This window comes from Hemitrygon akajei, chromosome 27 (assembly GCF_048418815.1).
Source record: "Hemitrygon akajei chromosome 27, sHemAka1.3, whole genome shotgun sequence".
NCBI classification, from domain to species: Eukaryota; Metazoa; Chordata; class Chondrichthyes; order Myliobatiformes; family Dasyatidae; genus Hemitrygon; species Hemitrygon akajei.
The window spans coordinates 44,612,845-44,626,656 of record NC_133150.1 but is presented as its reverse complement, the minus strand read 5'-3'; the positions used below and the strand labels follow the sequence as shown (position 1 = coordinate 44,626,656).

Genomic DNA, 13,812 nt, shown 5'->3' with positions numbered 1-13,812 from the left:
TGCCCTCAAAAAGGCGGCATCTGTCATTAAAAATCCCCTCCACCCGGGACATACCCTCTTCTCATTGCTACCACCAGAGAAGGGGGTACAGGAGCCTGAAGACACACACTCCATGTAGTAGGAACAGCTACTTCCCCTCCACCAAAGGTTTCTGAATGGACAATGAGTCCATGGACTCTACCTCACTAATTTTACTCTTTTTGCACCACTTATTTAAATTTTTAATACATTTCTCATTGTAATTTATAGAATTTTTAATGTAACCTTCCCCCAACTTACTCTGACACAAGCAACAACCCTCCCCCCACCTGCCATGCAAGCAATAGCGTGATCTAGAGGCCATCAAGGACTACAGTCCACCCCAACACTTCGACATCTCAGACAGGCTCTCTCTCTCACTAGCGAGGGAGAGAGTTCGCTCCTGCCACAACGAGCGGGGAGACCAATGCTGTTTTGATGTTGCAATCTGCCGCATTGCTTGTCTCAATTCCCCCAACTCGAGGATCAGCAGTTAGTCCCTCCCCCTCCCTTCCTCCCTCTCTCCTCCTCTCCCCTCCTTTTGACAACAGCATACACTGCTTGCTGTCTCGATGTTTCAATCTCCTGCAACGCCTCAGTCGACGACATCAATGAGGAATCGGGTCGTCTGCAGAGCTGCACCCGAAAGCTTGCGTCTTCCTGGAGATCCCGAAATGGCGGGCTGCTCGGCGAGTTCCGAGAGCGAAGGCCCCACTGCCCGTGAAGAACCGAAGTTAGAGCTGCAGCTGTAGATCACGGACTCTGACAGGACCCCAGCCACCTTGAAAAATGTGCCAAGTTGTACGACGTGGGCGATCAATACCAATTCCAATATCAATATCGAGGCCAGTCAAGAAGTGTGTTTGAAGAATGACAATGGCTGTCCTGTGGTGCGTCTCCAAACTTGATCGAGGCCTCATTCTGGAAGCTTCCTTTAGTTTGTTCCGAGCTCGTGGGTATCTGAGATCTTTTCAGTTTTTGCTCTGAGGTAAATGGATATATTAAAACCAGCAGGTTCTGCGGTGATTGCAGGCTAGATCTGGGTTTGTGTTATCGGGCCATTTTGGGCTCCGATCCCAGCACTGAGTCATCCCTCAGCCGAGGACTAAGTGAGCCTCTCCTCGGGATGGCGAGGGGCAGCAACGATGTACAAAGTCTTGTGAAGAGCTTGTCATACTGCCCTGGGGATTGGCAGCAGAGAGGAGCCAGCTGTTCCCATTTAAGAATGTTACAGGCCCTTCAATACATCCAATCACAGCTGGTCACACTGGCTTATACAGACCAGGGTCACGTTAACACTAGGACTTCATAGAATAGCACAATAAAGGCCCTTTGGCCCACAATGTTGTGCTGACCTTTTAACCTACTCCCAGATCAACCTAACCTTTCCTCCTACACTCCCTTCATTTTTCTTTCATCCATGTGCCTATCTAAGGGTCTCTCATATGTCCCTAATGTATCTGCCTCTACCACCAGCTCTGACCGTGCATTCCATGTACACACCACTCTCTGTATAAAAAAATATTTCTGACATCGATCCTGGGAAGAAGTTTCTGACTTGTCTTCTCTATTTGTGCATCTTTTCATCTAATATACCTCTATCAAATCACCTCTCATCCTCCTTTACTCCTGGGCCCGATAGAGAGAGAGAGTGGAGAGACCTGAAGTTTGATTGATATAAACGCTGGACCGAATTGGAAAGATTAGGTACGGGCCAAAATGAGTCAGCGAGGCCCGGACCAGAGCGTGTCGAAGTGGCAGGGCCCAGGTCTGAGAGCGAGGAGTGATCTGAAGCTTGGATGATTTAAGTGCCGGTCCAGATTGAAAAGATCAGGGTGTCAGGGCCAGAGGAGAGGGATGGGCCAGTGTTCAACTCATGGCTCTGTGAGGATTACTCATCTCTGCGGGGAGCTGAGGCTGTGGCCTGCGACTAATGGCTCCTGGATCAGCTGCTGGCTTTGTGGCTGTGAACTCTCTCTCGTGCTCTTCAGTTCTGAATGCTACTTGCTTACTTCGCACTTTTACTTTTGCACCTTGGGTGTCTGACTGTCTTTTTCTAATGGGTTGTATTGGATTTCTTTGTTTTGTGGCTGCCTGTAAGGAAACAAATCTCAAGATTCTATATAGTATACATACTTTGCAAATAAATGTATTTTGAACTTTGATTTAGTTGGTTGCCCCTCTTTTTTTGTGTGTCTCTGTCTCCCACTCTCTTTTTTCCCTTCCCTTTCTTCCCCTCATCTCCTTCCTCCCTACCACCATGTACCCTCTCTGACTTCTCCCTTCCTGTGGGTTCTCTCCAACTAGTAGTTTTTGAGGGTCAGATATTCAGCTGAACTGTGGACATGGGCGGATTTAGTATTGGTCACCACAGAGTTGCCACCTCGCTGGATTCCCCATTAGCTACATCAATACTTCAGGGTAAACCTGATGAAGGTTCTTGGCCCGAAATGTCAACTGTTCATTCCTCTCCATCGATGCTGCCTGACCTGCCGAGTTCCTCCTACATTTTGTGTGCGTCGTTGTTTCACAGTGAATGGTTCTGCTGGCTTTGAACACAAGTTGTAGCCAGTTGTGATGTAAGCATACTTCATTCGGAGTTTGAGGACATTCGGTGTGCCACCGAAGACTTTTCCAAATTTCCACGGATGTATCATGGAGAGCATTGCCGGCTGGTGTGGAAACACCAATGCTCAGGAGCAGTAGAAGCTTGTAAGCTCAGCCGGTTCCATCACAGGCCCAACCCTACCCCCCATCAGAGACATCTTCAAGAAGCTGTGCCTCGAGAAGTTGGCATCCATTATTAAGGACCCTCAATACTCAGGACATGCCATCTTCTCGTTACTACCATCAGAGAGGAGGTACAGGAGTCTGAAGACTGCTTCTTCCCCTCCACCATTAGACTTCTGACAGTTGAGCAAACCATCTAATTTTGGAACATGGAACACTAGAGACAGTCCAGTCCCTTCAGCCCATCCTGTTATGCTGACCCTTTTAACCTACTCTAAGATAACACTTCTCTCCTGCATAGCCCTCCTCATTTTTCTGTCATCCACGTGCCTATCTAAAATCTTCTTAATTTTTTTTTGCACCATTTACATTTTTTGTCACTCATGGTAATATCTCTGTCTTTTGCCGCGTACTGCCAAGTCACGAAACAGCAGGTTTTGAGAGGACGCCACCAGTATTGTGGAGGTTAGCGTGAGGCTATTACAGCTCGGGGCACTGGAGTTCGGAATCCGAATCCGGCGTTCTCCGTAAGAAAGTTTGCACGTTCTTCCCTTGTGAACGAGGGTTTCCTCCGAGTGCTTTGGGTATCCTTCTGTGGCCCAAAGGTGTACCGGTTAGTAGGTTAATTAGTCATTGTAAGTTGTCCTGTGATTAGGCTAGGGTTAATATTGGTTTGCTGGCAGTGGGGGTCGTTGGGCCGGAAGGGCCTGTTCTGTGCTACATCTCTAAATAAATGAAATAAATTTAAAAAAACATCATATTTTACTCCATACATGTCAGTGATAATAAAGCTAATTCTGATTTTGATGTTGGTTTAACTCTCAGTCTAGGACGGACGATCTTGCAGGAGAGCTCTCCAGATCGAGTGCCCTTTCTGAGAGAGAGAGGCAAAAGAGGCAGAGACACAGGGAAAAGCGTTCAGCTGCGATCCTCGCCAAGAGGAACAAGCTGATGAAGGTACACGTGGCTCTCTCTGACGTTCATTTATAGGGAAGGACTTGCAGCTGTGATTGCCTGTGGAACTGTGGAATTATTGATGGGAAAAGGCATCTGAACGGGGTGCAGGGTTAATATTGGGTGTTGAGCTTTCGTAGTCGAAGGGCTGAACCGAGGAAATTGGGTGGGCACAGGGATCGGTCTGGACTGTTTGGGCTGAAGGGCCTGTATCCGTGCTGGGCCGCTCTATGATTCTATGACTAACTACAGTTGCAAGCAACAGTACTATTACCTAGTTTTCTGCATTTGTTACTCATAAGATGTGGCCTGATCGTACGATAATAGACAAACACAATCTTCCCAAACAATTGTACTTTTCATGTCTTTATTGAACACAATCATTCACAGTTCAGGCCGGAAGAAGTATGTGAACCCTGGTATTTAATAACTGGTAGAACCTCCTTTAGCACCAAACGTATCCTGTAGCTGCCGATTGGACTTGCACAATGGTGAGGATGAATTTTAGACCATTCTTCCATGTAAAGCTGTTCCAATTCATCAATATTTCTGGGATACCTTGCAGGAACAGCCCTCTTCAGTCATGCCACAGCATCTCAATTGGGTTAAGGTCTGGACTCACTCTGACCATCCCAAAACACATTTTCTTCTTTTTAAACCATTCTGTTGCTGATTTTCTCGTGTGTTTCGGATCATTGTCTTGTTGCATCATCCAACTTACTAAGCTTCAGGTGACCAGCTGCTATCCTGCCATTCTCCTGTAAAATGTCTTTATACAGTTTTGAGTTCATTGTTCCCTCGATGATTGCAAGCTGTCCAGACCCTGAGGCAGCAAAGCAGCCCCAAACCAAGATGCTCCTTCCACCATGCTTCACAGTTGTGATGAGGTTTTGGTGTTGGTGTGCAGTGCTTTTTCCTCCAAACATAGCTGCATATCTGCCAAAAAGTTCAACTTTTGTCTCATCTGTCCACAGAACATTGTGGAACATCCAGGTGGTCTTTTGCAAACTTGAGACGAGCAGCAATGTTTTATTTTGGAGAGCAGTGAGTTTCCCCCGTGGTGTCCTTCCATGAACACCATCCTTGTTCAGTGTTTTTCTTATGGTGAGTTCTAGAGATTCCTGCAGGTCTTTTGCTGTTATGCTTGGGTTCATTTTCACCTCCTTCAGTTTTACACATTGTGCTCTTGGTGTGATCTTTGCAGGATTCCCACTCCTAGGGAGAGTAGCAACAATACTGGATTTCCTCCATTTGTAGACAACTTCTCTTACTATGGACTCAGGTCTTTAGAAATGCTTTTGTCACCTTTTCCAGCTTCATGCAGCTCTACAATTCTCTTCAAAGCTCCTCTGAAAGTTGTTTTGATCGAGGCATGGTGCACATAAACAGATCTTTCTTGAGAAGAGCAGGCTCTGTCAGTAACCTGACTGCGTGTGTCTTTTTTATAGGGCAGGGCACCTCTACAACCCACACCTCCAATCTCATCTCATTGATTGAACACCTGACTCCAAATAGCATTACCCCAGAGGTTCACATACTTTCTTGAATCTAGACTGTGATTGTTTAAATGGTGTACTCAATATTGACGAGATGAAGTACAATTGTTTGTGTGCTATTAGTTTAGGCAGATTGTGTTTGTCTGTTATTGTGACTCAGATGAAGATCAGACCACATTTTATGAGTGATAAATGCAGAAAACTGGGAAACAGCAAAGGGTTCACAAACCTTTTCTTGCAACTGTACTTAAGCTGTTTACCCCGTTGGGGCGTAGGCCGCTGACAGCAACTCGCCAGAGCCCTCTGTCCTGATCAGTCTGTCAAGTTGTTGAGGGTCCTTCCTCAGCCAGGGATGGGGTCTTTGGAGCTTCTGCTGGTGCTTCTGTAGCACTGGGCCTTTATGGAATGGGATTGCCAGCCGTATGTCCCACCTCCTCTCTCTGGAAGGCTTGGGATCGTCCATGTTGTCTAACAAAACTCATTAACAGTTGAAACTGAAATGTGCTCTTGACAAACGTGCACAACCACTCCTGCTGTTGTTAGCGAACGGATCCTCCATCCCCTCCCGTTGACTTACTCTTCCCTCCGACAGATTAACACGGCGCTGAGCTGCGGTCTTCGTCGAGGCCGTGGCTCCGACTTGGTTGTTTTATCGGTTCATAGGGATGGCCTTGGGGGTAGTGAGGGGAGTTAGGGATCAGGTTGGAGTTTAGAGACAGGGATGTGAGGAGTTAAAGGTCAGACCTAAGTCTAGGCCACTGCTCCGCATTCGACGGCCAGCAATGTGGACGGATAAAGAAGGGCACCTGCAGTCCCAGCCTCCGTTCCGCGTTTGAAGCAACATGGACGTGTGACTGAAGACATCCCTGATTGGACGTCAGGCCTGCAGACCAGCGAAGACAAGGGCTGGTGGCCTCCCCTCTATGTCAACGAGTCTTCGGCGGGTTCTAGGATCAGAATTCCATGCGGGCAGAAGGCAGAAGTGACGGTGACCCCCCCACCGGTACACGAATCCGTGAAACTGGAGTTTGAGGCCTCCCGTTATCCGTGTGTCTGGAGTTCGGGATCCTCATCCAGGTTCCTTATTCATTGTACTGAAGCTCGAAGACGGAAGGCCGGATGCCTGGACGTTAAGCTCTGGCAACCGAAGCCTTGAGCCTGCGTCTTTGTGAGTTTGTGTGTGTGCATGTGTCTGTGTGTGTGTGAGTGTTGTGTTTGTGCATGTGTCTGTGAGTGTGAGTGTTGTGTCTGTGAGTGTGTGTTGTGTTTGTGTGTGTGCATGTGTCTGTGAGTGTGTCTTTGTGTGTGAGTTTGTGTGTGTGTTGTGTTTGTGTGTGTGCATGTGTCTGTGTGTGTGTGAGTGTTGTGTTTGTGCATGTGTCTGTGAGTGTGAGTGTTGTGTCTGTGAGTGTGTGTTGTGTTTGTGTGTGTGCATGTGTCTGTGAGTGTGTCTTTGTGTGTGAGTTTGTGTGTCTGTGTGTTGTGTTTGTGTGTGTGCATGTGTCTGTGTGTGAGTGTTGTGTCTGTGTGTGTGAGTTTGTATGTCTGTGTGTGTGGTGAGTTTGTGTCTGTGTGTTTGTGTCTGTGAGTTTGTGTCTGTGTGTGTGTGAGTTTGTGTGTCTGTGTTGTGTTTGTGTGTGTGCATGTGTCTGTGTGTGTGTGTTGTGTTTGTGTGTTTGAGTTTGTGTGTGTGCACGTGCCTGTGAGTGCGTGTCTGCTTTAGAAGTTGAAGTCTGTAGTCTGTGAATCCGAGTCCTCGGATGGCCGCAGATGCCCTGCCCTGCAGTTGGACGCCAGTGCGTGTGCGTGTGATTGGATGGTTGGTGCAAGGGAGGCTGTTGTGTTCTGTGTTGTTCTGCCAAGCACTGTGGGCACCAGAATGCGTGGTGATCCCCATGACATAATCGGTTGTTAATGTAATTAATACATTACCCTGTATGTCTGGATGTACGTGTGATAAATCAATGGATCTGGGATTCATGTGAACTGCTGAAACCTCTGGTTGGTGCCTTTGCCTGGGAAAAGGGAACCTGTCGGTGTCCAAGCCTTTGTGGGGACAGCCCTACACCCCTAATGCCCAGTAACGGTTGTTGCTTTCTCCCACCTCAGATCTACAAAATGGACTGTGAGGCCTTTGCCACGGTGGCGAAACAGTTGATTGCGCAGGACGCGAGCCTGGAGGAACGTGTGGCGTCGGCTGTCAAGAAGAGTTTGCGACTGATTGGTGAGCGTTGCCTTGCGGAGCTGAAGGGGACCATTGCGAAGTGGGACGCTGCCAATCTGCTGAAGAAACGGAGATGAATTTTATCGCAAAGTCTACGACCCAGGAGACGGCTCATTTTACATGCCATTTCCTGTATCCTTTTTGCGATTTTCTTTTTTCCCCCTGCCGATATTTCTTCCTTTTTGTTCACCCTGCCATTGTAATTGTCGTCCATATCCACTGCAGATGTTGGGCGATCTATACAGACAGGAGTTGGGCGCTGGAATTGAACAAACAAGTGCCAGAAATGCACAGCGGGCCAAGCAGCCTCTTAAGTGGAAGGAAATGGCTATCATTTCAGGTCAACAGCCTTGGAACAGAACTTGTCATTAAGAGGTAATTTGCTGGGAACGGAGGGGTGGAAGGGGAGGAGAGATGAAATAACCTGGAGATGGAAATGAAAAGTTTTGCTCTCCTCTCCGTTTTCCTTTTTCATCCCTAAACTGAGAATATTCCTAATCTTTTGTGGTTCTGATGGATGATTGTTGACCTGAGACATGAATGGCTTCTCTCTCCACAAATGCTGCCTGACCTGCTGGGTAATTTTACCATTTTCTGTTTTTCATGCTCTAGTTTGGAGTTGTAATTGGAGATAATATTTCAGTCAGGTAGCAGCGGCTCAGCTGCTGGTTATATTGAAGCCCCCAGCCTCTCCCTGTACTTCTCTCCCCCCCCCCCCCCCCCCAACGGATTTCCTCTGCCAACATTTGAAAATATTTCTTTTAGTGAGTTCTGGCTTTTTAAGGAAAGTGAAAAGGTGAACATTTATCCCGAGTCAGTCAGTGGAACTAAACATTGTAACTTGTGACTGAAATTCTTTCCGTTGAGGTCAAATGGAACGAAGAGTAAATCATCTTTAAACCTGATTGCTGAGTGAATTTCTGGGTATGCCTTTTCATGCGGTTGATGGACAACAGCAGATTGCTGAAGATGTGTTTTATATTCTTGGCTATCTTAAGTAGATTCACCTCTGCCAGTTTTATAAAAGAATAAAATTGTTTTTGACTTATCAGTGGCTGTTCATGAATCAGAATCAGGTTTAATATCACGGGAATATTTTGTGAAACTTTTTGACTTTGCAGAAGCAGTACAATTCAATACATAATAGAAAAGCATGAATTACAGTGTATATTTTATATGTTAAATAAGTAATGCAAAAATAGAAATAAAAAAAGTGAGGTAGTGTTCATGGGTTCAATGTCCATCCAGAAATCGGATGCAGAGGGGAAGAAGCTGTTCCTGAATCGCTGAGTGTGTGCCTTCAGGCTTCTGTACCTCCTCCCTGATGGTAGCAATGAGAAGAGGGCATGTCCTGGGTGGGGGTGGTGGGGTCCTCAATGATGGATGCTGCCTTTTTGAAGCACCGTTACTTGAGGATGTCCTGGATACTACGCAGGCTAGTGCCCTCGGCATCTTTGACACAGTTCACCTCGTTTGCCACTGATATACACGTGGCAAATAAACTCGAATCCTGAATCAACCGTCCCATTTTCTATCCTTTCTCAGTAGTCTATTTCCTCTCAGGCGTCCAGGAAGCATTCCCGCCCGTCCCTAATCCTCCTCCCCCCTCTACTAGGGATAATTTTCACCTGCCAATCAAACTACCAACAGGATGCAGAAGGAAATCCGAGTTACCGAGGGGGTACAAGGACAAAACTGCAGGAGGAACTCAGCGGGTCAGGCAGCATCTGTGGAGGGAAATGGACAGTCACCGTTTCCCGGGGGGGAAAGTCTATGTAGTCACAGGAAGAACATGCGAACTCCACACAGGTAGCACCGGACATCAGGATTGAACTTGACAGGTAGGAGACGTGACATAGCAGCACTACCGTCTGTGCGGATACCAAAGGTAACACGGAGGTGACATCTCTCGAGGGTTTGCGTAGGTGGGGTTGGGAGAAAGATGAGGAAACACAGCTTAAAATGACCAAAAGCTGAAACAACCTGGTCCGGTTTTATAGGAGCAGTTTGAGCACTTTATTAGTTGATCTTGCTCAAGTTTACAACAAGTTCTCGTCTTTATATCTGTAAGTAAGATGTAGCTCAACATTTAAAGCACAGATGATACATGCACTGAATAAGCATAAATAACATCCACAGTAATTAAATAGATATATGTAGTAATACATTATTTAAAATACAACATGATATTATGTAAATGTGTATAATAGTGTTGTGGTTACGGTTGCAGAGCTGGACGGAGTTGTAGTGTTGATGCCTGGGCTGAAGTCGATGGGATCTGGGCAGGGGAATGTGGTTTGAATCCAGCACTGTGAAACCTGTGAGCAAATCGTCCTGCCGTTCTCTGTGATATCAGGTGGGTCACACCCAGTGTAGTGTTGGGAGTAATGCTAAAAGCCTTGTTCAGATAGCAGAGAGAGAGAGAGAGAGATGGAGAGAAGAGGGGGGAGGAGTTGAGAGAGAGGGGTAGGAGAGGGGTGGAAAAGGGAGGGAGGGGTAGGAGAGGCATGGGAGAGAGATGAGAGGGATAGGAGAGAGAAAGGCTGAAAGAGGTGTTAGAGGGAGGGGACAGAGAGGAGAGAGTGGGTGAGGGAGAGTGAGGAGTTTGGAAAGAGACTGGGTGGATAGAGAGACAGACAGACTTTATCCTCTCATCAGCCTCAACCATAAACTCCCACCAAATCTGGGAAGCTTGATATAGTTGAGTTCTAACACCCTTCCTAAGGCAGAGGTAATCATGTTCCAGTGTCAACAGCAGTTGACATTCTAGAGGCTCCGGCTGGCTGGTACTGAACGGAGGAGGGTCTCACCCTGTCTAACTCAGGCAACAGTGTAGGTGACCAGGACTGTAATTGTGCTCCGTGGAACCAGAGACCAAATTGCTAATTGGAGCAGAAGATTGAAAAGAGTCAGGAAAATACCTGTAGTTAGAAATTCAGCCACGAGTGATTGCACAAAGGGGGTAAAGTACGGTCTAACTGTATTGGAGGAACTCAGCAGGTCAGGCAGGATCTGTGTAGAAAAATAGACAGTTGATAATTCGGGCTGAGACCCTTCTTCAGGAATGAGGGATTTGCAGTCTTTCTCGTAAGGTAAAATTCTTGGTGTTGAAGAACTTTGCTAAATGGCTCTTTGATAGAAATCAGCAGACAAGAGTCAGTAAACTAGTTAATTTTTCCAATTGGACATAGGAGCAGAATCTGGCCATTCAGCCCATCGAGTCTGCTCCTCATTCGATCATGGCTGATTTATTATCCCTCTCAACCTCATCCTCTTGCCTTCACCCCATAACCTTTGAAAGTCTGACTATTCCACCTGCATTTTGTTTGTTCACGGGTCAAGATGGGCCTTACTGCCTGTGTTGAGCGCCTTTTTGCATGTCTGGACTGATTGGGCACAGATGGAAGATTTTTGTTCACTGAAGGACGAACAACTAGGTGTTCAATAATCAATCAAACAGTTTTCACAGTTGCTGGTACTGATCCTAGCTTTCTATCCTGGACCTACTTAATCGCTCAAGATTTTAATTTCCTGTCTGTGGGGGGAACTGAATTTCTGAAAAGTGTGTGGTCCACTGGCTTTATTAGATGAAAGTAAACTGTCGAAAGGTTATAGTGGGTGAGACCAGCCCGAGTTTCCACTCTGCTCTTCTCTGGATAATAATAAATTGTATAAGATGCCCAAAGTTCCAGAGGTACTCAGTAGGTCAGCCGGCAACTGCAGAGGGAAATGGACAGTTGATGTTTTGGACTCAGACCCTAAATGAGAACCAGACTGGCCTGATGAAAGGTCTCAGCCTAAAATGTTGACTGTTTATTCTCCTCCATCAATGCTGCCTGACTTGCTGAGTTCCTCCAGCGTTTTATGTGTGTGTGTGTGTGTTGCTCGAGACTTCCAGCATCTGCGGAATCTCGTGTCTCTGGTGAACTGTATACCCAGGCATGCTGTATCTAAGCTCCAGAATATCTGCATCCTTTGCCAACAGAAAGACATTATGGTCAAGGAACCAGACCAGAAGGGAGAGTTACGGGTATCACAGGAAGCCATATGTCCAAGTCCCTCTTCCAGGGCAGAACATTTCACACACAAGCCAGCATGAAGTCTATGGGTTGCCTAGGCGATGGTGCAGTTTTTACTCTTGTTTTCCCTCTTCCTGTCGGCTTTACCTCTCTGTGCTGACATGATTTCAGGTGTGCGGCTGGGTTTCCAGGGCTCCCTGCTGAAGTGGAGGCCGCTGCTGGTCTTTGGCCGCGGAATAGGCTGTCCGAGGAAATAGCCCTCCTCCTCCGAGTCGGAGGACGAGGACGAGCACGTGGAACAGCAGCCGCCGTCGTCCTCGCAGTGCAGGCCCAGGACGTTATTCGAGGTGGAATTCTGGAAGACACCGCAGCCTGTCCCGTGAAAGGTCAGCTGTCTGCGCTGCGGTTTTGTTTGTGGTTGAGGGCACCCAGCTGTGTGGATCAACTGACTGTAATGTTCTGAGTACATACGGTTATTTGGGCTCTCTATAGATCTCTCGGCGATTGTGTGGAGGGCTTCATCAGAACATGACCTTTGAACCTTTCCCGAGTGGTGCTGGCAGCTACGGTAGCCCCCCTTGTGCCTGAACACTTTCCTCTGAGTCTGTTCACTCATGGGGACTTGGTGCCACCTGCCTCCCTCCACGGGTTTCGAGACCACCGTGTCAGAGAAGGTGATCTTCTGGGGTCGGATTTGGGCTGCCGTTCTTCGCGGCGGGAAGGCAGAGTCTGGCTTTCGCTTTGATCGTTGTGGCGCTCCCTCTGGCTGCTTGCCCGCGAGCTGGAGGGTCTCTGTGCTTCTCCTGTGGTGGGAGAATGGCTTCAGAATCCCAGAGCTGGCCTGTAGTTCAGATTCTTTTCCGGTCTCGTCAGCGGGCCTGAATGCTTTTGGAGTCTTGCATTTGTCTTCACTCACGGTTCCTTGGGGGAGAAGAAGTGACAGTTTTTTATTAAATTGTTCAAAAAATTGCTAACCTTAAATAGTGGGTGGAATGGTGGCTAGCAGTTGGCGCATTGCTTTACTGCGACAGCTGTAAGATTGGAGTTCAATTCCCGCCCTAGCCTGTAAGGATTTTGTACACTGTCCCTGTGACTGTGGGTGCTCCAGATGTGCCGGTTAGTAAGGGTTAGTGAGCTGTGGGCGTACGACGTTGATGCCGGAAGCACTTGCGGGCTGCCCCCGGCACAATTCTTGCTGAACCCTCCTCAGCATAATGATATTCTTACTGTACACTGAAAGCTAAATTGTCGTTTAGTGCAGCCTAAACAACAATCCGTGCAGCTGTAAAACGAAGATCCGACTCAGTGTCTTGGCCGATGAAGTCGCAGACCCGTACAACACAGGTACAGGCCATTCGGCCCATTTAATCACTGTGCCCACCCAGCCAGTTCTAATTACCTGCATTCAGCCCAAATACTTCTAACCCCCCCCCCCCGCCCCACCCTGTACCTGTCCAAGTTCTTCTTCAATGATACCTTTGTACTTGCCTCAACCACTTCCTCTGGCAGCTCATTCCACTTACTGACCACCCCCTGGGTGAAAAATTTGCCCTCAGATCCCCCTCTCACCCTAAACCTACGCTCCTGTTTTGGACTCCCCTACCCTGTGGAAAAGACTTTTCAAAGTTCAATGTAAATTTATTTACCTTATACTGCCCTGAGATTCATTTTCCTGTGGGCACACTCAACAAATCTACAGAACAGTAACTATAACAGGTTCAATGAAAGATCAACCAGAGTACAGAAGACAACAAACTGTGCAAATGCAAATATAAATAAATAGCAGTAAACAATGAGAACATGAGATGAAGAGTCCTTGAAAGTGTTACCACTATCCTCATCTACGTGTCTCCTAATTTTAAACAATTTTATGAGGTCATCCTATGTTCTAAGGAATAAAGATCTACCCTACACAGCCTCTCTCAACTCAGTCCCCTCCAGTCCTGGCAAGATTCTCAAAGCTTTACTGCACTCTTTCCAGTCCAACCATATCTTTCCTATAACCAGGTGACCAAAACTAATGAAATATGTGCAGGAAGAGCTTAATAAAGTTGTCACTGAGTGAATGTTCCTGGTCTTAGACCATAGGAGCAGAATTAGGCTACTTTTCCCACTGAGTCTGCTCCGCCATTTTATCATAGCTGATCATTTTCCTTAGCCCAAATCTGTATTCTCCCTGTATCCCCTGACTAATCAAGAATCTATCAACCTCTGCCTTAGATTCCGCTGCTGTAGCCCATCCACATGAAGTTTGACGTGTCGTGCATTCACAGATGTTCTTTGCACGTCACTGTTATAACGCGCGACTGTTAGAGTTGCTGTTACCTTCCTGTCAGCTTGAACCAGTCTGGCCATTCTCTGACCCCTCTCG

At 47.2% G+C, this 13,812-nt stretch overlaps 2 protein-coding genes across 4 annotated transcripts in view; one reads left to right on the top strand and one right to left on the bottom strand.

Moving 5' to 3' along the window:
• Positions 1-8,078, top strand: part of LOC140717067 (uncharacterized) — a 48,196-nt gene extending 40,118 nt beyond the window's left edge. The window contains exons 12-13 of the mRNA XM_073030250.1: positions 3,574-3,705; positions 7,308-8,078. Of these exons, the coding sequence (XP_072886351.1) occupies positions 3,574-3,705; positions 7,308-7,499 (324 nt within the window). The 3' untranslated portion in view covers positions 7,500-8,078. The remainder of the gene's footprint in view (positions 1-3,573; positions 3,706-7,307) is intronic.
• Positions 8,079-9,409: 1,331 nt separating this feature from the next.
• The window catches only part of LOC140717334 (prickle-like protein 1), a 105,543-nt gene continuing 101,140 nt past the window's right edge, over positions 9,410-13,812 (bottom strand). For all 3 annotated transcript variants that reach the window (XM_073030814.1, XM_073030815.1, XM_073030816.1), the window contains exon 8: positions 9,410-12,362. In XM_073030814.1, the coding sequence (XP_072886915.1) occupies positions 11,536-12,362 (827 nt within the window). In that variant the 3' untranslated portion in view covers positions 9,410-11,535. The remainder of the gene's footprint in view (positions 12,363-13,812) is intronic.